This window comes from Gordionus sp. m RMFG-2023, chromosome 3 (genome assembly GCF_954871325.1).
Source record: "Gordionus sp. m RMFG-2023 chromosome 3, tfGorSpeb1-WG-v2, whole genome shotgun sequence".
NCBI classification, from domain to species: domain Eukaryota; kingdom Metazoa; phylum Nematomorpha; class Gordioida; order Chordodea; family Parachordodidae; genus Gordionus; species Gordionus sp. m RMFG-2023.
Window position 1 is genome coordinate 50858504 of NC_088777.1, and position 25201 is coordinate 50883704.

The 25201-nt window shown below is 29.1% G+C and overlaps 1 protein-coding gene across 3 annotated transcripts in view; it reads left to right on the forward strand.

The window, feature by feature from the left end:
- Positions 1–25201, forward strand: part of LOC135927214 (RNA-binding protein fusilli-like) — a 37703-nt gene continuing 12502 nt past the window's right edge. Inside the window, exons 1-8 of one of the 3 annotated variants that reach the window (XM_065463168.1) lie at positions 1–73; positions 7936–8388; positions 18322–18480; positions 19192–19681; positions 20556–20621; positions 21769–21823; positions 23741–23854; positions 23957–24132. In XM_065463168.1, coding sequence (XP_065319240.1) covers positions 8083–8388; positions 18322–18480; positions 19192–19681; positions 20556–20621; positions 21769–21823; positions 23741–23854; positions 23957–24132 — 1366 coding nt within the window. In that variant the 5' untranslated portion in view covers positions 1–73; positions 7936–8082. Of the gene's footprint in view, positions 172–7935; positions 8389–18321; positions 18481–19191; positions 19682–20555; positions 20622–21768; positions 21824–23740; positions 23855–23956; positions 24133–25201 lie in introns of all 3 variants that reach the window. The other 2 variants (XM_065463167.1, XM_065463169.1) reach the window with 2 other exon arrangements.

Here is a 25201-nt window from a genome sequence, read left to right on the forward strand (position 1 = left end):
TTTAAATATTTTTTTTTGTTAAAAAAATTATTTATTTTTTCTCTCAAAATTTATATATACCTGCTCAACATAGGTAAAAATCTGATTATTTTTTTTAAAAAATTACTTATTTCAATACTTATATTGAGCATTCTTCCTTATGGACCAACAGTCCAATATTTTAGGTTTAGGGTAAGAAATTATATATATATAATATATATACAAATTAACAGAGTTGTTAAAAGATACTTTTTAAATGGATCTAGATACAGACACATCGTCTAAAAAAATATCTAGATACCGATATTTTAATCAAAAATCTATCTAGATACATATACAGATACCACATTTTTATATCTAGATACAGGATCTAGATACTTGTATCTAGATCTTTTAACAGCTCTGCAAATTAGTGTTGTTAAACGGCTCGTTTTGAGCCGATTTTTTTAAAAAAATTCAACTCAATATCTTTAGCCAGAAAAAAAGTTCTAAGCCTCGATATTTGGCTAATTGATTTCTAGATTCCTTGTGCCATATATGAGCAAAATCTTCAGGCTCGCCGAGTATTATTCCTGGAATAAAATATTTAGCCGTTTAACAACACTAATATTTTTATGTACGACCCAATGATATACATAATACCTAGACTGACGATTCATTCAATAAAATGCATTTTTTAAGCGTCGTTAAAAGCAAATCAGCTGGAACCGCCATTTTTGGTAACACATATAGTAATTATTTTCAGGTTAAAAAAACTACTATTAAATTGATAACTTGCTTCCTTATTATCACGATGAGCCGGTAATTCTTTAATAAAGTTTGCATCAGATATGGGAAATAAATTAGGCTCTCGTTTAAAATTTTAATAACGATTCTCTTCTCCCAAGATGGCGTCTCCAGCTGATTTGCATTTATGCACACTTTTAATGAATGAATCGTCAGTCCAGGTATTATATATATCATTTATACGACCACAATAATAAAACATCCCCTTCTTATTTAAAAAAATGTTTTCTTTTAACACCTCTTTACGCTTTTTGGTTGTGGATGCCAAGAAATCTTAAAAATATTTATTTTTAAAAAAAATCACGTTTCCTGTTAAAAAAAACAAAAAATGGACAACGGTTTATTTCAATATTTGACCCCTAAGAGTACAGAAAAAAAAGAGCGCATATAGAGAGATTAGATTAGTATTGCTAAACTGCTAGATTATTATATTTTTAAAAAAACTGGACTAACCTCAACATTTTAGCCAGATTGCCTGAACCTCGAGACTTCGATAATAGATGTGTAAACCTCTTGTGCTATCCATGACCAAAAATCTTCAGGCTTGCGGGATATTTTTCTGGCTAAAATATTGAAGTTGGCCGTTTTTACAACAGATTAGAGAATTATAAAATATAAATACAATTACTTTTAAAGTTATTTTTATTATTATTATTATTATTATAGTGAGATATGGATCTTTTTAAAGTTACGATAAGAGCAATGACATATAATAATACCTAGACTGACAATGCACTCATTAAAAGTGTACATCAAAATGAAAAACAGCTGGGGACGCCATTTTTGGTTACCCATAATCAATACAGGCCATATTATTCCTATGTTCGACCCAAACTTTATTAAAGAATCGTCTGATCATCGAGACAATAAGGAAGGTATGTTATCAATTTAATTAATAGTAGTTTTGAACACGGGAATATTTTACCATATGGATTACCAAAATGGCGGGTCCAGCTGATTTTGTATTCAACTACGCTTTCGAACACATTATAATGAATGTATAGTCGGTCTAGGCATTATTATATGTCATTGGATAAGAGATGATACTAGCCCATATTATCAGCCCCGGCTAGGGACGTATAGTATTATTTTTATAACCACTGACTGGTGCTAAAAAATTTTTTTATAAATATATTTTGTCTAACTAGTTAAACGGGAAAAAAATTATCGCGTAATTGAATGGAATGGATCATTTAATTTAGCATTCATTCGTTTCTTCTCAAATAAATAATTTTTTTACAAAATACCACCATCTGAAAATTGAGGCAGGTTAAGTGGAAACATGATGATATTTTAGAACCAAGTGGCTAACTTCGGGAAGAGTTAGACTAAAGTCTGATGAAGGAGGCGTAACTTGGTGTAAGAACCCTCCATTGGAAAAAAGAGGGAGAAAGTTAGATTTGAATGTTTGTAAACTTAGTATTATTGAAGGAAGGAAAGGGAAGGAAGGAAGGAAGGAAGGAAGGAAGGAAGGAAGGAAGGAAGGAAGGAAGGAAGGAAGGAAGGAAGGAAGGAAGGAAGGAAGGAAGGAAGGAAGGAAGGAAGGAAGGAAGGAAGGAAGGAAGGAAGGAAGGAAGGAAGGAAGGAAGAAAGAAAGGTAAGGAAAGGAAGGTAAAGAAGGTAAGGAAACCAACAGAAAATTATTTTGTACGTGATAAACTTTTTGCCAATTTTCTAACCAAAAAATAATATGAATAAACATTTTAAAATTTTTACACGATAAATATTTAATTTGATTTTCTCTTTTAAATGATTGATGTTTCAAAAAATATGATAATTAAATCAAAACAAAAAATAAATTGTATTTATAGATTTCTTTTGGATTTCTTTGATTTAAAAAAATAAATAAATAATGAATTCTAGTTTTCTAATCTAAATTTAAACTTATAAAAGAGTTAAAAGTTTTCCTTAAAAATAAAATTTAGCAAAAAATTCATAACTTCCGCTTTAAATAAGTATAACCCCGGATTCATAGCCTACACGAATTTGCGCGCGGCCAAATTTTTCGCGCCAACTGTGAATGCAGTGGTGAGCAACTTTTAAGAGTTATGGGTAGTTTTTTTTCTTTTTCTTTTTCTTCTAAATTTTATTTTGACCGAAGGTTAACTGGACCGGAAAACAATCCACAAAACCGAATATATTTTCAAAAAAAAAAAATAAGTTCTCAACCCGCATCTTGTATCGAATTTTAAAACCAAATGGACAAATTAGATCGTTCTTCGATTCTATTGGTAAGGCGATAGTTTAATAGGGGTTTTCCGGACATGCGCAGTAGGCTCTGCATTTTTTAAAATCATTATAATTTGAGCGAGTTGTATTTCAATTCAAAGTTCTGATTTTTGGCTGGGAATGCATTTCTTATATGTGTAAAATATGCACCCTATGAATGTCAAAAAAAAAATTATGAATTAACCAGTGAAGAAACCTTAATTTTTTCTATAATTTTAATGTTAAATTAAAATTTCTTCGAAAGTTCATTATAAAATGGCCTTAAATTTATAGGGTGTGCAATATTCATCTACAGGAATGCATATCCGGCAAAATCAGATGTTTTTTTTTAAAAATTTAAAATAACGCGCTCAATTAAATGATTAAAAATGCTAAGAGTTTGTTTTTTTTGGACATATTTGTGTTTCCTTTTTAAAAATTAGCCAATCAAAATAAGGAAAACGTAAAAAAGGGTAAATAATAAGGGAATATAAGAGGAAATAATGTTTACGTTCCCGTCTTATACTTTTTAAACTTTGATTTGTGGATTGCTAGACGATTATTTTAAAAAAAAAAAATTTTACTGTGTAGACTTCTCTAGAAATTAATCCGATTATTCAAAATGACAAGCATATTTTTGAAATCTTTTGCCGCTAATTCGCGCTAACTGTGAATGTAAGGGTTGCTTCGCGAATGGTTTTATTAAAACAAATAGTGACGTAATCGTAATCACGTTATTATTTTTTTTTTTATTGAATAACGGCAAAAATATATAACGCCGTTAGGAGTCGTCTATGTATGGTTTATACACAATTTGCATAAGTGGTATTAGCGGTTAGGTTATGGTTGATTCATTAAAAGGCATTCTGGAGTGTCCCTTGATTATTAATCATCTGGTGACACGCCATTTTGTTTCTCATATGTAAGAATTTTTTTTAAAAAAATGAAACTATGAATATTTTTTTTAAGGTTGGGAAAAAAAGTAAAATGGCAGTGCCCAGCTGATTTATGATGATTCACATTTTTAATGTAGGAATCATCAGTCTCTGAAATGAATACTGACTATGTAAGTTTACTCCTCTTCCCTGATTTCACAGATTTAAATGACTCAATAGAAGGCGCTAGCTACACAATAGCGCATAACTTATGTCATGCTAAACTAAAAGGTCTGGTTTAGAGCCATAACGGACACGCGACAAGACCTGATTTGACCTATTTTCTTCGACAGATCTTTTGAAATCGGTCTTCAGCCCAACTATCTGTTTTTCAGTCCATTTCGGACCTTAACTTTTACTACATAAGTTATATTTTCTTAAATATTTTGTTTTCAAAAAAAAATATAATGTCCCTAAAAATGGGAGCCTAATAAATGAGATTCAAATTCTTTCATATTTCTTTGAGAAGGATTATTTGTTGAATAATTATAAAAATTTTATTGATCAGCTTAAATCACAAATATATTATAAAAAAATTAAGCTAATTTATATGAACATTCCCCACCCCATCCTTCACCCACCTTCAAAGTAGTATACGCGGTGTATTGGGGGGTTAAGGGAGGAGGGAGTGGAGGGTAAAAATAGGAGATAAGATGGAATTAGGGGGTAGTGGGCATATCGTTTTTGGATAGATTGAGGGGGGGGGGGTATAGGCGTCCCTGATTGGGTAAGAATATTGATGGCTCATCGAACAATTCTGATTGGATCGATTTAATGTATCATTTTTAAGGTATGATAAAGTTGTTCTTATTTTTGTTAACAATATAAAATAAAATCTTGAAAACATTGAACAATATCCTTAATTTTGAGAACGAATAAATGGATTGACAAATCCCAATTCAACGTAACCTATCTACGATTAGGTATTTTTTTTTCTTTTTAGCTTTCACCTTTTTCTGGTGGTAAGCTCCCTTCAATATGTCTCCCTATCTCTTTTGTCTAATTTATACTTCTTCATATTGGCTCTAACTTTATGGCCCCATTTAAGTTTTGGCCTTCCTCTTCTACGTTTGCCCATCACTTCCAAACTCTCAACCTTATTTCCTATATATTTCGTAGGGCCTTCTCATTGTGTGCCCAAACCACCTCCCAAGTTCTGTTCACCATTATCTTAGTCTTAATAGGCACTAACCTTTAAACTTCCTAGTATTCTTGTACTTGTCACATTTCTATTGGCATTTAAAATTCAAAATAATTTTTTTTTCTTTTTGAATAACGAAAAATTTCTAATTTTTTTTGTAGATTCTAAGAAAACGTTGCCATAAAATTGTCAGATTATATTTTTTCTTAATAGGATTGTAATAGAATTTTTAAAAAAAAATAGAGAAAAAAAAACAATGTTTGTTTTTTTTTTTGTTTTTTTTCTTCCCCGAAAGTTTTTTTTTTCCATCCCTTAAATTATGTAGATTTATATTTAAGATGATTGCGGTATTGAATCAATTATATTTCTATTTTTCCATAAACATTAGTAATGGTAGTAGTGTTGTTAAACGGCTCGTTTTGAGCCGAATTTTAAAAACGGCTAACTCAATATTCCATCCAGAATACCATCACGCAAGCTAGAAGATTTTGTTTGCAGAAGAAACAAAGGTTTTGGACATCTATTAGAGAAATCTCGAGGCTTAGGCAATATTTTTCTGGCTAAAATATTGAGTTAGCCGTTTTAAAAACGGTTCAAAACGAGCCGTTTAACAACACTAAATGGTAGTTAAACAATTTTTTTTTAAAAACCAGGGGAATAATGATGCCCGCTTCCAGAACCGAACCAGGAAAACCCGATCTCGATCTACCCTGATTTAATCTTGACATTTTTTTTTGTTTTATTCGAACTTTTATCTCTTTTCCCCAAACTTGTTTACGAATTAACAAAACTGAACCCCCCAAAAACAAGATATTTTTCATTAAATTATGTAATTTATTTTTGTTTTTCTAAGATAGTTTTCCTTGATTTATTTTTTTTTTTAAAAAAAAAAAAAACTGCTGATAATGTGAATTTGTTAAATTTAATTTTTGGAAAAAATTTAGTTTAGTTTTTTGAGAAATTTTTACGAATTAAATTAAATTAAATAACCTGCGTTGATCTCATCTAAATATATATATCCTTAAAAGTGATAGTTCCAAATTTAAGAATTTTACGTTTTTTTTTTCACTCCCCTGAGTAAATAAATAAAATGATTTAAACCTATTTCAAGGCTCCGCCCCCATTTTTAATTACTTCCTTTTTTTTTTACTATCCAAATTTTTATTTATTTTTAAATCCGGGCCGGGCCCGGATATTAAAATATATTCCATTTTATATTACAACCCGAATCGGGCCCGGTTATTAAAATATATTCATTTTTAAATTACAACCCGGATCGGGCCCGGTTATTAAAATATATCATTTTTAAATTACAACCCGGATCGGGCCCGGTTATTAAAATATATTCATTTTTATAATACAACCCGGCCCGGGTAATTATATATATATGTATAATTAAATGATTGAGTATAACGAAGCATGCCCCCTAAAATAATATCGTTTTTTTTGCGAAAGGGGGAAATTATGAAATGGGAAGAGCGAATACCACATTTTACTAACCGGCTAGAATAATTATTTTTTATTAAAAATTTGCCCCCGACCCCCAGACACGGGCGGGTGGGTTTGATGTTGCCATATTTACATTTTTTAACCCCACGCGGGCTCGATTTAGGTCCGGACCTGTCGTTCTGATTAAGAAAAAAGAAAAGTATGTAGACCGGTAGAGATCAAAAGTTAGGTCTAGCCCGTATTTTAAATTTTAACTCATTTTTCTGGTGGGGTAAGGTTCGGGTTTTTAATTTAATTTTTTTTTTAAAACCTTTATACCCGTATTTTTATTTTCGATAATTTTTTTTTATCTAAGCCCGGAATTTAAAATGAAAATTTTGTTTTTGCCCTATTTTTTACAAATTGTTTTATAGAGGGAAATTGGAAATATTCGCAAGAAAAGATGAATGTTAAAACTTTAAACCTTTTTAGGGCTCGGTCCAATCCGCTAAAGTCTATCATTTTTCGATCTGCAGGTCTTCTTGATATATGTTATAAATCAATTATTACCACTGGAAATCTTTTAATTACCATTCTGGTTGTAATAAGGTTCTTTTTTTTAAGAAAAATAAAATAAATATATATATTAAATACATTTTCACTCTATTTAGCAAATTGTTTTTAAAAAAGGGATAATTGGTAATATGAGCAGAAGAGAATATTAAAACTTTAGACTTTTTTAGGGCTCAGACTAGTGTTGTTAAAAGGCTCGTTTTGAGCCGATTTTTAAAAACGGCTAACTCAATACTCCATTCAGAAAAATGTTTCCTAAGCCTGAAGATTTTGCTCATAGAAGGAACAAAGGTCTGTACAAACATTATAGAAATCCTGAGGCTTAGGCAATATTATTCTGGCTAAAATATGGAGTTAGCCGTTTAACAACACTAGCTCAGACCAATCCGGTAAAGTCTCTCATTTTTCGACCTGCAGGTCCTTCTGATATTATGTAATAAATCAATTATTATCACTCGAAATCTTTTAATTACCATCCTGGTTGTAATAAGGGGTTTTTTTTTAAAAAAAAAAATAAAATATATATATATAAAATACATTTTAGTTAGAAACAAAATAATATTTAAATCATAAAAATTTTCCGAGAAAAAAAACCTTTTCCTTTTTACTGAGTTGTTAATTTTTATTTTATATTAAAATAAAATATAATTTATATTAATTTTCTGAAAATAAGAAAGAAAAAAAATATAAAAATATAAATAATTATTTATATTAAAAATATTTTATTTTAAAGGTAAAAACAGGTAAGAACTTTTTTTAATTTTTTGATTTTAAAAATAATAATAATCAATAAAATTCAAAATTTTCTCAAATATTATATTTACATTTATTAAATTATTAATTTATCTGTATAATTTTTGTTTTATTAATATTTATCTTTTTTAGAATCTGATTTGGAATAGCAAATAAAATAATAAAATTCGATCATCATTCCAATTTACAAATCGTTTTTCCCAAAAAATCACAAAAAATCAAAATTAAAAAACAAACAAAACAAACATACAAAATTTTCGTTCTCCCAAAATAAAAATTATGAAAATTTCGGCCAACGATTGTCACCCGACGTCCATCATTAATTCGATTATCGACGACATGACGGATTCCAAGAAAACGGGAGCTCTGAACGAGGAACCCCCCACTACAGTTTCTAAAGGAGAAGAAATTCAGAGCGAAAAGTTTGCTAACAATCACGTTTACAAGAAGCCAAAGCTTTCCCGATTCAAATACTTGGTAGCCCTGAATTGCCACGTGTTTGGGAAGAAGGACGACGAATTAGGCAACGATCAGAGCAATATATCCTACTTAGAATGCTGTATCCTGGAAGCCTCTACCGAAAAGGTTCTAATAAATTATTTTTATTATTTCAATTATTTATACGTTTTTTTTCTGAATCCTTATACCCCCTTCCCAAATCCAAATGGGAATAATATTCCATTGTATATTTATTTATATATGGGGGGAGGGCTAAGGGCATCTCCGACTCGAGGATACTTTTGGGCTGAGACCGGGGAAGGTATGATACCGCTTGGTATGATCCTAGCCCCATGATAGTTGATTAATAATTTTTTTAAAAAAAATATATTATTTTTTCGAATCATTTATACTCTTAGGTCTTGCAACGGGTTGGGTTAAAAAAAAATACTTCAAAAGCCAACATGAGGGAGTGAGGGGGTGAACCTTGAATTTCTCTTTTAAATGTAGGAATAAGCGGGAAACTTATATTTTGTTAGAGGAATCAATTTTTGTTTATTTTACGTGCAAAATATATTTTAAACAAAAAAAAAACAAATAATGACCGGAACCAAACCAGCCAATCAAATTATTTTTTTAAAAAAAATTGCCTGGCAGGGTAAACAAAATTATTTCCAAATAAATGGGGAAGAGTCGTGGGTGGTGCGGTGAGATTGGTTAAAAAAAACAATATGCGCATGTGCATACTTCTTTTTTTTTCGTATAAAATTTTTTTTATCTTTTATAATTAAAAATCATTTTCTCAAATTTTGTGGGAAGGAAGAAAAATAAAAATGGATAAATTTATTTATAATGTTACCTAGACTGACGACGCATTCATAATAATGCATTTTCGAAAGCGTCGTTGAATGCAAAATCAGCTGGACCCGCCATTTTGGTAACCCATATTAGTAAATTATTCTCATGTTAAAAACTACTATTAAATTGATAACCTTGCTTCCTTATTATCTCGTTATAGTTTGAGTCAGAGATAGGAATAAATTGGCCTCTCGTTTAAATTTTTTTTTTTAAACAATGATGATATGGATAACCAAAATGGCGTCCCCAGCTGTTTTCATTGATGTATACCCTGTATCTTAATTTTTTTAAAAAAAATAAATAAAATAATAAATAGTTGGAAGCTAAGAAAAATATTGTTGGAGAATTAGCATGAGCCATCCAACCCCAGATGATTGGGGCTCTAGTAAGATTTCTTACTTCTTTTAACTATAATAACAGCCTTTTTAGGGTATGTTCTTAGCCGAATATAAATATCGTTTCAAATCTTTCTGCCTAGTTGAAAATCTTAAGCGACCCGGTTTTTTCTTTAAAAAAATTGACACCAAAGTCGGGCCTTTTAAATAGCACCAATCATTAGAAATTATTTGGAAGTCCATAACATTCGATCTCAAAAGTAGTTTCCATTTCTTTAAATTAGTGTAGTTAAACTGCTCGTTTATTTTTAAAACGGCTAACTCACAATTTTAGCCAGAAAAAAATATTACGCAAGTCTGAAGATTCTGCTCATAGAATGAACAAAGGTTCTAAACATATATTATCGAAATCTCGAAAACTTAGGCTATATTTTTCTGGCTAAAATATTGAGTAAGAGTTTAACAAAACTAGTTTAAAATTTAAAAAAAATAATAAAATAAAAGAAAGAGAAGAGAAGAGAAGAGAAGAGAAGAGAAGAGAAGAGAAGAGAAGAAGAGAAGAGAAGAGAGAGAGAAGAAGAAGAGAAGAAGAGAAGAAGAAGAGAAGAAGAAGAAGAAGAGAAGAGAAGAAGAGAAGAAGAAGAGAAGAAGAAGAAGAAGAGAAGAGAAGAGAAGAGAAGAAGAGAGAAGAAGAGAAGAGAAGAGAAGAGAAGAGAAGAGAAGAGAAGAGAAGAGAAAGAGAAGAGAGAAGGGAAGGAAAGTAAATATAGGTAGAAAATGTTAATGTCGCATTTTGTATCATATCTAAACACATTTTTCGTTGTTATCTGTATTCATTTATAGGTATACATTTTGAAACAAATTTATTTATTTATTTTTTAAAAAAATTCGATACTCTCTATATACATATATATATATATGTAAACTAGAAAAAAAAATCTTTATTACCATTATATTTTATAAATATTTTTCCGATATGTAATCTTTTTGCGTAAATCATCAGTCATAATCTCATATATGCATTCATGTGTATAATAACTATTTTCACGATATTACATTTCATAAGAGTTATAACTTATATACGGTGCGCGTCAAAAGTCGTCCGGGAAAAATAAGAAATATGAATAAATAATAAAAAAACCTGGGCTGAATCAAGATTCTCACCGGTCTAAGGAATTTATTTTTTTTTAAGTCGGGTAGGAAAATAAATTTTTTTTTCTCCTAAGGTTCCTCTTGATATTTTTGACTCTTATTTATTTCCTCCTATACTAAAAAATATATTTTATTTTTTTTAGCATAATAAAAAACAACATTATCAGTATTTTTTTAATAAAATTACATTACCAATAGTTTTGTGTGCGTTTTTTTTAGCTTTCGCTCTTTTCTGGTAATATAGAGTCAATATCTCTTTTTTCCATTTAGCATTATTCGATACGATCCATTTTATTCAATTTATATTCAGTGATATTTGGCGTTAACTTTGTGGATCGATTAAAGGTTATGGTCTTCCTCTCTATGGTTTACCTAATCGCTTCTCTAAAATCTTTAATCTTATTTCCTATATATAGGTTTTTAGGCCTTCTCATGGTACGTATTCATATACAATCTAGGTCTGTGTAATGGTTATAATTTCTCCAAATTATTTTACTAGTAGAATTTCTATTAGGTAGGAATGAATATTTATTGATATTTAAAACCTTTTCTTTTTTTTACAAAATTAAACATGAACATTTATATAATATACTATTGAATTTAAAAATATATATTAAAAAAACAGAAAAGGATAATTTTAAAAATTAAATATAAAATATATGTATATAATCTTTGGAGAACAACATTTAAAAAAAAGGATCTAAGAAAAAAATATATTAAGAAAAGGTATATATAGCTCTAGAGAAGAGTGAATGCTTAAAAAATTGGATCGGGTTCGATTGAAACCTGCTGACGAAGGTAAATTCCTTCATTGGGATCCCTTGAGATCTGTGTCAATTTTTTTTCCTATGATTTTAATGAATTAATATTTTTGATATGAAGAATTATGGTAACTATAAAATTTATAATTGTTATAAACAGACTCAAAATTTGATAGTTTTTGCAATATTTATTTTTATTATTTTGCAATGTTAAATAAGAGCCATCTTGCGGACTAAATATTATAAAATTATATATATTATTTTATAATCGCTGAGGAATATTATATGATTTGTTTAAAAACATTTCCCTATATGCTAAAAAACTTTATAATATAATTATTTTACTTCCCATAATTACTGTAAAAACTTGTTGAGAAAAACACATCCTTTTTTTTTACAAAAATATTTTTAAAAACTTGAAAAGAAAATGTTGAAAATGACATTATTATTTTTTTAAAAACTTCTGGTAATTTTTTTTGCTTAAAACTTCTAATAATTCCTTTTTATTTTTAAATGTCAAATTTTAATATCGTTTAGTATTTTTTGAATCTATCTCCAGTTTCAGGTTTTGTTAATATAATATTCTATTATTTAAACTTTATATATATATAATTTTAAATGAGCCTAAAAAAACTTCATAATATCTCGGGGAAGGAGGGGGGGGGGGGGTGTTATCTAAAATAGATACCAAAGTTATTCACCTATCCCATCAAATTCCCTTATAGATGTTTAAGCTACCAAATTTTGATTCTATTCCTTTCTGGAAAAAAAATAATTGGAGCCATGGAAAAACGGAATCGGCTAAAATATGGCTGAGCAAACCTTTTGCTGATCAGCAGAATGCAAAGACAATTGCTGTGATCTAAATATATCCATTGGGTCAGTTTATCGTTTCAAGGGGGACTCCTTTCCTGAAATATTGCCACGACCCTTTATCTTATTGTATAATAAAGCAACGAGGTTGGAAGGAAAAAGGACAACACAGTACTTCATTCGAATATAGCTGAATTGTTTAGTAATCCTAACGGCTCTACCATCAAAAACATAATATATTACTTACGGCCAGATCTAAGGGTGACCGATTCGGCTATATCAAAATGTAATAAATCAATAGTTGGACCCGGAAGAACGCTCCAGGTGTAATTAAAATTAGAAAGGAATATTGTGACAAGATGAAAAATATTTCTTTTGAAAATGTATTCTTCCTGAACGAGACAGGGTTTCATCTGTAAAGTTGCCTTCCTCCTAGGGAAAAAATATATCAGTCCTATGCACAATAGGAATTAGTGGATTGAAAAAATTAATAATTATAGATGGGGCTTTCATTGCTATAAAATTCAAAATTTTCCTCGATGAATTATATACAATTTTTACCATCGAATTCGTTGCGTGGTTTTCAGCTATCATATAACAACACTCTTTTAACTTTTAGATGTCTTTTTTTAAAAAAAAAATTATATTTAAAATCATTGATAATATTCTGATCATTATCCCAAATCCAAAAAAAATATATGTTATCTTTATTAATTAATCTCGATAATCCATCAGGGATTATTTGATATTTCCCCATTTTAAACTCATATCCGGCATGCAACAAGATCCGTTTTCATAGCCTTATGGTAACAAATTGAGCCTTTCAAACGCAGCGTTGCAAGCGCCAAAATGCCTTTCAAATGGCCTCGCGCAAATTGGCATAATTACCGTTTGGTGTTAGCAACCATTTTAAAAAAAACGCAAATAGGTTTGTTTTTTCATTACGTTTTTTATTCTTCGCTTTGTAATATTATATAATAAAATGTAATATAAAATATCTTACTTATAATCCTAAAAAAAAGAAATATTTAGAAAATTAAAGAAATAAGAAGGCAGACGATAATATAATTTTCAAAGACAAATCCTTTTTTTTTTAGAATTTATTTAAAATTTTGAATCGACGGATAAAAAAAGACAACCTCAATTTAAACAAACGGCAAAAAGTAAACGCTCAATTTGTAGGCACTATTAGTGATCCATCATATATTTAACTGGATGTGTGTCCCAACACAGTACGTTTTTTGTCAATCTGCATAATATCTCAAACTTCTTACCGATCTCCATTTTTTACAGCTAAACGATTATCGCTAACCCTTCTTTTCCTTCTCAATGATGGAATTCTTTTTCCTGCACTCGATACATTCCTTAGATACAAGTTCGATAGATCTCTCATGATCATCCTTTCTCAGCATGAAACATTGCTCCCCCCCCCACCATAGCCTTATTAGAAGCGTCAGCTAAAATATATAATTCATTACCTCTGTCATTACGCGTTAAAAAATCTGGTGCATTAATCAATCTGTGGAATAATATTTCTTAAGTCCTAACCATGATTGTCACACAATCTTTGTTCCTAGGGGGGTCAAGTCATCTTCATAATCCGTTCAATATTTTTTCTTTAATTTCCTGATATAACCCTTACTATTAGTATTGTTAAACGGCTCGTTTTGATCCTATTTTCCAGAAAAATATTACTTAAGACTTAAGATTCTGCTCATATAAGGAACAAATGTCTAGACATATATCATCAAAATCTCGAGGCTTAGGCAATATTTTTCTGGCTAAAATATTGAGTTTTACTTACTAGTCGTCTAAATATTTAATATTATCTTTACCAAATCTGTTTTTCTTACTATATATTCCCTATTAAACCAAATTCTAGTTTTTTTAACCTATATTTTTGTTACTGATCAATGATGACATTAATACTAATTTATAACCGAACATCATTTATCAAGAGTGTAAACATATATTAAAGTCCGGAGTTGTTAAAAGATACTTTTTAAATGGACCTAGATACAGATACATCGTCTAAAATAATATCTAGATACAGATATCACATTTTTAAATCTAGATAGGATCTATAACAACTCTGTTAAAGTTTATTGTAGTAAAAGTCGTTGGCCGCACTCCAATCGGACTAACAATGTAAATGTAAATACAATTTTTTAATGTAATATTTTAGAGAGATCAATTTTCAAACCAGATCTTTCTCAAATTAAAAAATAATGGAGGGTTTAAAATTATTCGCCGATATTTATTTTATTTATTTTTTTTCAGCAATATATCGGAATGTCAATTTATTAATCAAATAAATTGAGTTTTATTCTGTTTAGAAATCATTTATTTTACTAGGAATTCTGTGCTTTTCTTTTTACCATTTTTAAAGAAAAAAATATCCAAATTTTCGAAATCTTGCTATATTCCCTTCACGGATTTTGTAGGTCAAATTAAGGGAATTGACTAAAAAAAATAAATAATCAAATATTGATTCTATTTACCGTCGTCATTCTAATAACAATATAATACAAATACATCTGAAGATATTTGCGATTTTTTTTTTTTATTATTTTAAAACAAATAAAAATTGTTATTTTAAATTCTAAGTAAAGCTAAGTATACATTGCAACCAATTCTAACCCATCCTCCGGGTCAAAAATTTGAGCTATATACTTTATCAAGACGCCAGTAACACCTGATACACGAATAAAATGGGAGATGTGATTTTTCTAATAAAATAGAATTATTATTTTGAAAGGCGAAAACCGCCCTACCCCCCCCCCCTTCTTCCACCCCCCGCCCGTTAAATGAATTTATAAATTTAAAAAAATATATAAACTCCGGCCAAGATTTTCATACAAAAGAAACGACCCAAAATACCCCCCAAGAAAAATTTATGGTGGGAAAAAAACCGTAAGCTAGTGTTGGATGGAATGGGCGTTTTATAAAGTAAGGATAGCTCCTCCATCGTTCGGTCTCCGTTATACATTTATTTTGTTTTTTGAGAAGATTATAGACCGGGGCCAAATGGACTAAAAAATTGAAAGGGTAAAATGATATGTACAGGGATAGAAAATTCTAACGAGATCGAGAATCAGATAATTTAGAATTTCTATTCTGCAGTATTTGTCCTCGATATATTTCATATTGTTATTCTTAATTTTTTTGGCAGACGGATAGAAGAAAATACAAAAAAAATGTTTAAATATTTGCTTTTCAAAATTTAGCAAGAATTTATATATGTATGTATATAATAAACTACAAAAATTTTATTATTTATTTATCTTGCATAAATGCCAATTTATTTAAATATCAGAAATTAAATTTTTGCTGATATGATTAGACATAATTTATTTGATCTACTCTTGAAATTTGACACGTTTATTTCAAACTCTAAATTTACTCATCTCAATGAGAAATTAAAATTATAGGCAAACCTTTTTTTTCATGATTCCATGTTACTTCAGAAATGTAAATGGAACCTCTCAAGATGTAATGCCTCTTTCCTCTTTAACCACCCCCCCCCCTCTACCCATTCCCTCCCCATAAATATCAAATTCTTCTGCCTCATAAAATCTCTAACAAGATCTAGATCTACCATCTATTTTAGCACAATGTTTAGAGTATACCAATTTTTTTTAAAATTCAATTTACTTTAGAAAAATGTTTAAAATATTTTATTAAAATCAAATTCTTCTTTTAAGATATACAAGGTAACAAAGTGAGGAAAGAGAAGGTGGGGATGGGAGTTTAGATTTCAATAAATCCTTTAATAGATCTACATCTCATATTTTTCTTCCTTTCAAATATAAGAGGTATATAACCCCTCAAGTGTTCTTAAAAATAAAAATATATAATAATTTAATCCATTATTTATTTAGGTGTTGTTAAACGGTTCATTTTGAGCCGATTCTTTAAAACGGCTAACTCAATATTTTTTAGCCTCGAGATTTCGTTAATACATGTCTATAGACCTTTGTTCCTTCTATGAGCAAAATCTTCAGTAATATTTTTTCTGGGTGAAATATTGAATTGGTCGTTTTTATAAACCGGTTCTAAACGAGCCGTTTAACAACACTAATCTATTTTGAGTGTATATGGCGTAATTGGGATATGGAATGCACCGGGTAATCGGAATTTCTTTTTTTTATATATTAGCACCACAGTCCTATCACTAATAATTTATTTGATCCTTTTCAAGTTTGTGCTGAGCCAAGGATCCTTATCAACGTGAAGATTTCCTATTCATATCAATAAAAATTAAGGGACAATTTCTAAAGTTCATGGGCAAAATGTTTGAAATTCGCCGTACTTTGATACATTTCTAGAAATGCATTATTGGTCCAAAAGAGATCTTTAAAATTGACCCCAGTGAATAACTTTAAACGAAAGATTGAGAATATCTACGAATGAATCCTATATCCCAAATACGACACACATATAATGTAAATATTTATTACTCTTGTCTTAAGTACATATTTTTTTTTAAAAAATTAGGGCATTTTTGTATATTTTCTCATTCCACGATCATTCAGAGGATTTAGCGCCAATTTTGATTCCCTATCATCTTTGGTTCCCATATTTGATGGGTTACCTCTTCCGGTAAATTGTCAATAAAAAGGGTACAAGTTATGAAATTATGTCATTGCGTTCGGTATGCTTTGAAATCTAATGTAAAATTCCGTGAAGTGTTTATATCAAAAAATAAATTATTTACGTAGACTTCATTACCTTATGGTAACATTAATTAGTATGTTAAGCGCTATTTCTCGGGATATATATTTATATATATATTAAAAAAAATGTTTTATTTACCCTCTATCTTTTTTATACATAAATTTGAGAGTGTAAAAATATTTAATATCAAATTATCCATCCAAGAAGCTTCGTTGCAATAGAGATATAAAAATTAATTTGATACCTTCTAAAATCTATAAATAAGTTGCTATAAAAAATAATAAATATAATAATTTCAGTGTCAAATCAAATCTTTTTTGAGTTTTTTTTTTAAATTTCTTTTTCATCAAACTTGGGTCTCAAAATTTAAAATCTGTATTCCCCGCTATATTCTTTGGGAAGCTTTTTAATTTCGATCCGAACTTTGCCGGATGAAGCCTCGAAATGAATCTCGTAATCGGTTCTTTCCTCTGTCGACAGAACCTTTTCATCCCCTTTTTGTGAGTTTTTAGTATTTACATTTTTTTAATATTTTAAATATATTTCTAAAAAAAAATCAAAAAAAAATCACTTTTAAATTGCAGATGATAGGAAAGGTCAATAATTTTCCAAATTTTATTTCCATTTTTCGCAATTTTATTTTTTTATTACATGTCAAAATAAAATGCAATTATTATGACATAGATCAGTGTAATGACTTCTTTTTCTTATTCTTTCTTTTTCCCCCCTTTATTTTTATTTTTATTTATTGTTTTTTATTACCATACATTTTTTTTTATATTACGATTTATCATGATTTTTTTATTTTTATTCTTAAATAAAATTAAACGGAATTTAACGGTTGATTTTTTATCGCTAATCGCCATAGGCGGAACCCACCCGCTATTTAGTTTCGAGTTTATCTCTTCAAATCGGTCAGATGCGTGAGTTGTTTTAGAAACTTTAAGTGTTTCTAGCATGCGCATTCGACCCATTCATTCTAAGAGAAATTTCAATGGTTCGATTTGGATTACATAACGCGAAACCCTTAGTAAATGATTTTAAGGGATTCCTACATAGAGAAAGAGCGAGAAAATTTAAGCTCTTATATGATAATATTCAGTATAATCCTGACCCCCCAAACCAGTTTTCGCGAAATAATTGTTAAGTTAAGGCAAGGGGGAGGGGGGTTGATAAATATTTTAACAAATCTAGGCATATTAATACGAAAGTAGGAAGGAAGGGGAGAAGGAAGCAGAACACAAATGTAGTTTAACGCCATATGATAATTTTTATCATAATAAATAAGCAAATTTGTCTCCAAATTTCGAATGACACTGATTGACTTGTAATAAGAATACCCCGCTTATCCGACTTCCCCTTCCCCCCAACCCCTTTTTAAAACAAAAATTGATTTTAAAATGTAAATTTCTTTCTCGAATTAAGTAAAAAAAATTTAAAAAATGAGAATAATATTGTATTAAACACAAAAATTTACGTTCCAGATGATCGATTATTCCAAATTCTATTGTGATCTCAATCCCTTTGATTCCAAATCGGATAACCAGGATCTTACAAAGGATACTATTCAACCAGATGTTTGCGAAAATACCAATAACGAAAACCCTTCGATTGCTACTGCCTTTTTAAAGATGATCAAAGAGGTTTATTCATTATGTATTTTATTTTCATTTTTTTAAAGAGAAGATAAATTCTTCCTTCCCTATTTTCTTAATAAAATTTCCTGGTACCATACCCCGACAATATTAGACAATATTTTGTCCATGAACTCTTGAACTACCTTTATTTTATTTATTTTTTTTTGTGTCGCCGAAATTGTTTGAAATTCACAGGATATAATGTATTCTATACATGCTGGAATATGATTTTCCGAGAAAAATTTGTTTCAACTTCCGGAATTAAAAATATTTAATTATATATATATATAGTATTAGTGTTGTTAACGGTTATGTCAATATTTTATCCAGAAAAATATTACGTAATCCTGAAGATATTACTCATAGCTTAAACAAATTGGACATCTTTTTATCGAAATCTTAAGAATTAGGCAATATACTTCTGGCTAAAATACTGAGTTAGGCCGTTTTTAAAAAGAAAAGAGAAGAGAAGATTAAAAATTTATTAACAAAATATTTTAATATTATTTTATAAGAATTTGATTTTTAAAAAATAATTAAACTTTTTTTATCTAAAACACTTGGCATCTAAGAAAAATAGGAATGATAATGGGGAAATAATTTTTTCTAAAAGTTGGGGGGAAAATTTCTAAAAATTTGTGGGAAATGCTCAAATCAGCGAATTATTTTTTATAAACTTTACTTGAGTTATGCTGAATGTGTATATTAAATATCAAGATGGATGATCATTTAAAAGCCAAACTCGGTCAAATGACTATCGAACATGACATATCATCGGGAGATGCCAACATTCGTGATTTAGGTAATTCCAGTTCCTTAGATCCTTTGGTAAAGATCGATGTTCTCAAAGGCCACAATGAGGGCGAGATGAACGATCCCTCTCAAGTAAATTTCGACAGGGAGATCTTTTGCTTTGTCACCGAAGGACCCTGTACCCTTAGGCAATGTATTCACCAAGAGTTTGGTAGAATTTTGTTAGCTCGGAACGATTCCAATCCTAACCAGAATAGCAAGGAACCGGTAAAAGGAACTGAATCAATCGAAACTACCTTTGATGAGGTTGAGCATAAAGAGCAATTATTATTAACCAGTTTGCCGCCATATTTTTACCGTTACTTAGACGTGCTAAAGATTGAGAAGACGCGAACGTGGCAAAATTATCCCGAAGAGGAGCGTAGCAATGAGGGAGCTATTAATAAAGAGTTGGGTATAGAAAAAAAATACTTGTATTTGACATTGTTGTATTATCTCATTACCTTCGTGAATAATGGCGGTGTAGGGGAAGGAGAATGCCTTCACAAATCTTAAAAGGGGGAAGTGGTGTGTTTTAAGTGGGGTAATGAGTTAAAAAATTTATGGGAGTAGTGTGTAAGACTAAGGGTGTTGCTTGCCACTAATAGTGCGCACAAATTGAGCGTTTCAAACGGCACGTTGCAAGCGCAAATAATGCATTTCAAATTCCCTCGTGTAAATTGGTAAAATTACCGTTTGGGCGTTAGCAACCATTTAAATAAAAGGAAAACAGGTTTGTTTTTTCAATACTTTTTCATATTCTTCGTTTTGAAAATATTAATATAAAAAATGTAATATAAATAACTTACTCGTAATCCTAAAATAATGGAATATTTAGAAAATTAAAGAAATAAGAAGGCAGACGATAATATAATTTTCAAAGACAAATCCTCTATTTTTTAGAACTTATTTGAAATTTTGAATCGACGGATATTAATAAAAAAGACAACCTCAATTTAAACAAGGGACGCGTTACGTTTTTTTTATTTAATAATTACGGCAAAACGTAAACGCTCAATATGTGCGCACTATAATGCTGTCAGGTATATATGTTAATATCGTTCTGAGAGAGGAAATATTACCCAATAAAGTCATATATATACTTTAATGAAAAATATTTTGTAAAAGGAATTTTTAACACATAGAAAAAATTTTCTCATAACAGTTAATTACTAAAACCCCTTTTTTTCCCAGTTTCCTGCTTTATTATATTAATATATAATTTTTTTAGATTCTTTATTTAAAATTTTATTTATCTTTTTTATAATCAATATATTGTGTACATTCAGATTCCGATGTTGTAAGTCAACCTATGAAAAGGCTCGTAGGAAAAATAATTTCATTACTGGATAAAGGTAAATAAATGATTTTTTTTTACATAATTTAATTAGTGTTTGTTAAACGGCTTTTAAAAATTTTGAGCCGAATTTTAGAAAACGGCAAACTCAATCGGAAAACAATTACGCAAACCTTAAGAATTCTCTCATATGTGAAATGAAGGTTTGGTCGAGGGCTAGATAATATTTTTCTGGCTAAAATATTGAGTTAGCCGTTTTTAAGCCGTTCAATTTAAGAAAAACTGTAAAAAGGATAAAAGAACTTACTAGTGTTGTTAAATCGTCGTTTTGAGCCGGGGATAATTCAATATTTCATCCAGGAAAATATTACGCAACCCTGAAGATTTTGCTCATAGAGTAGAACAAAGGTTAAGACATATTATTATCAAAATCTAGGGGGCTTTAGCGTTAATTTTTCTGGCTAAAATAATTAAAGTTGGCAGGCTACAACTTACACTTAACTTAACACAACTACCAAGCTTTCTCCTCAAAATTTTATTTTGATTTTATAAAATCAAAGAAGAGAAGAAAAAAATTGCTCAAAATTTTAATTCAATCAAAGCTATAAATTCTAATAAAATCGCTTCTGCCCTCTTCTATTTCTCTTCTATATCTTCCTTAATTTTTTTTTTCTAACACTTATATAAATAATCATTTTTTATACAAAAAAATATAATAATATGGTAGTAGTGTTGTTAAACGGCTCGTTTTGAGTGGATTTCTAAAAACGGCTAACTCAATATTTAAGCCAGAAAAATATAGCCTAAAACCTTGAGATTTCGATAATATATGTATGGACCGTTCCTTCTACAAGCAAAATCTTGAGGTTTGCGTTATATTTTTCTAGGTGAAGTATCAAGTTAGCCGAGTTAAACGGCTCGATTCGAGCCTATTTTTATAGAACGGCTAACTCTAAAATTTGAGCCAGAAAAATATTGCCTAAAACCTAGATATTTCGCGAAAAGATGACGAAATCTTTATGATATCTATAATCAAACATCTTCAGGCTTGCGAAATATTATTTTTGAATAGCCACTGAACAACACTAGATATGATTAATTTTTTTTATCTATATTTCTATAACCCATAATTTTTTTAAGCTTTAGTTTGTCACAAAAAAAAATAGAAAAATTACAACTTATTTATATTTTTTTTTTTGAAAAAGGTTACAATTTCGATAATCCGGAAGTGATCAGCGCTTTCTACGAACCGGGACTGAGGTTAGCAATCATCTTTTTCTATTTAACAAAATAAATTTCCCCCGAAATATTTGAAATTTTGTTATATATAGATTTATACCCCCCCCCCCCCCCAAAAAAAAATGTCTGTTTTTCTAGTGTTGTTAAAAGTAGACTAACAGTGGTTGACCGACCAGATAATGTAATTTATTTGAAAATAATATTAATTAACCTTGCTAAAAAAAAAAAATTGCTTAAAAAAATAAATATTTATTTATATAATTTTCTTTATCAAATATTCGAATTAAAATATATGGAAATGTTTAGAATACTGAAGTTGAGTTAAAAATTCATGGTATAGTTTATAATATGAATAAAGAAAATACGGTTCCCGTTTCTGCTAAAACTAAAATCGCTAAATAGTGTGAATCTCGCTTATATTTCCTAGAAAATTTTTTTTAAAGTAAATTTGAAAATTAATATTAATTAGATGCTAGGGGAGTAAACACTCGTGTATTTAAGTTGACAATTTTATTAAAAAAAAGTCGTTAAAAATGGAGAAAATATCATCCCATATTCAAGACTTGATTCCCAAATATTGGTAAATCAAATTGGGAACAATATTTCCACTTATTTTTTAGTAATTTTATCTGATAACTCGACTTAAGTGTGTTCATACACTTTCAGCATCTAATAATATTAATTTCAAATTTACTTTAAAAAAAATTTTTGGGGAAAAGATATAAGAGAAATTTCCAATTTTTAAGCGGTTTCTGTTTTACCGAATCATGAACCTATCCCGAAAATACTTATAATAAGTTATTTTTTGAAATTTTAAAAACTAGTAAAACTGTATCTGGTTCCATATTTTCTTCTTTTTTTTTGTGGAATGAATCGACAACAAATAAAATCACTTTTCAAGTTATTTTTTTTTTACTTTAAATAATATTTATATAATATAAAAAAAATGTAAATATCTTTTATTTATATTTAAAAATAAAATAAAATAAATTAAGTAAACAATTTTAAAAGAGAAAAAAAAAATAACATATGAGAGGGGGTGGGGCGGAGGGAGCAAAAACATTGAGATCCGAAGATAGTTGCTACGGAACACGGCGATTTGAGTTGATGGTAACATTGATCACCATTAATTTGAGAATTATTTTTCAGTCTAAAATTTTTAAAATAGTCTAAAAGGATCCAATTGGTAGAAACAACTATTGAGGTTAAAATGAAAATTAGAAAAGTCGTATTACTTTCGTTCATTATCTTTATACGATTATGTATCCAAAAAATTACTGTATTTAAGTATAATGACTCACTAACAACGAACAACTCCTGTTAGTATACGTTTGTTTAGTCTTAGAGAAGCTTAATTTTGTTTGCTGGAGATAAGTTTAGGTACGGCCTTTTAAGACACCGATTTGAAAATAGTATATTGTGTTCCAAGATCACGTAAAAATTTTATTGAGCAAAAATTTTGTAGGAGGAAAAATAGATATTTTATTGTATCATTAATTCTTTTCAGTGCAAATAAATGATACATTTATTTGAGAAATTGTTTATTAAAAATTAATTTGATTTAAAAAAAATTAACGATCTCGAAAATTATCTTGTATAATGATAAAAATAATGATGATGAGTTTTATTAGATAAATAATTTATAAAGTATATAACTTGCAATGTAACTTATTAAATACTAAACTAGCATCGCAAAAGATACTTTTAATAACCACTAGTTGTTTTCCTCAATTAGTAAGGATTGAGAATTTTTAATATACTTTGGATTTTGTTGAATAATCTATCTATATAATGTTAATAATCTTTCGAATTTAACTTCGAAAATAAATTTAAGCAACCTCCCCCCCCCCTAGTATCTTCTTCCCTATAATTTAGTATTTTTTTTTTAGAATTTATCTCTCCTTCCATTTTGTTAAATAATCTGGCATATGTTTATAGCTTAATCGAAGATATTTACCTTTCGAGAGATACCGTTATCAGAGCCAGGGGCCTGCCCTGGCATTCGATGGATCAAGATATAGCGAATTTTTTCAAGGGACTCAACATTTCAAAGTATGCAATACCTATTTATTTTCTATTGATATTAACTTAGAAATAATCAGTTACATGTATAAAGGAAATATATATAAAAAAAATTTTGAAAATTTGAAAAAGGGCTGGTATAGCGTTGTGTCTGAGTCCCATGGGCAGGAGAAATGGGGAAGCATTTATAAAGTTCCAGGATCCAGAAAATCGGGATCTAGCTCTGAAGAGGCACAAGCATCACATGGGCTCCAGATATATTGAAGTTTACAAGGCCAACATAGACGACTTTCTCAGAGTTTCGGCGGGTAAAATATTTTACGTGATATATATATATATGATTTACACAATGTTTTTACTTCTAAACCTATAATCTTAGGTGCAAATAAACACCGTAATTTAATTTATAAAATGTATCATTTGTAAATGGAATTAAACGACCAAATAGAAATACCCATATTTCTACAAATAAAAATGGTTCTATTTTGCGCGTGGAACCTTTCTTGCTCCAGCTTCAAGCTTAGTTAAGGCTAAATAATATCAATAACAAATGGGTTTATCAGTAAACTAATGGAAGACTCTTTTAGGATATGGAACCAAAGAGAAACTTATTACTTTAAACCAACATTCACCAATTTTTGCTCAGAAATCTGTCGATTGAACTCCCTCTAAGCATTTACTCCTCCCTTGAATGACCCCGAACCTTTTTTTAAATAGTTTTGGTAAATTTTTTTAGAAATTTATTTTTTTAATATATAATTGTTTCTTAAATATTTTCATCCGACATGTGAATATTTGTATTGCGATATATTTTTTTTTTAAATCTAAATCCGTTTTATATGAATGAAGAATTTTAAAATCCATAATTAGAGCTTCGCAATTTCTTGCTTGATATGCTGAATAATAAAGAAGATTGATAAGCATGCTAAACCCTTTCTAAATAATATCATATTAATATATTTATTAGAAAGTCCAGTATATTTTGATATAGATATAACAATATGCGATAGCAAGGCGATACTTAACGTATAATCGCCTTTATAAATTATCTCAAATTGATAGGATAGGTATTCTATACATACTTGGATGGAATGTACAATTGGTCCAAAATAAGAATTTAAAAAAAAATATATATATATTAAAAAAATCTGTCCAGTTTTTCTAAAGTCTAATAAAAATCATTAAATACGATTTTGATTTAATAAAGCAATTCCAGTTTATGCTAAGAATATACCTTATCCCTTCCCTTATATAATCTTACTATTAACTCTCCTTTTTGATTCGCAGTTACCTTAGACATCTAAGAAACAAGTCTGTACACAACTTTTACAAACTTTGTATATTATTTATCTATTAAAAAATAGTATACTATTTTTT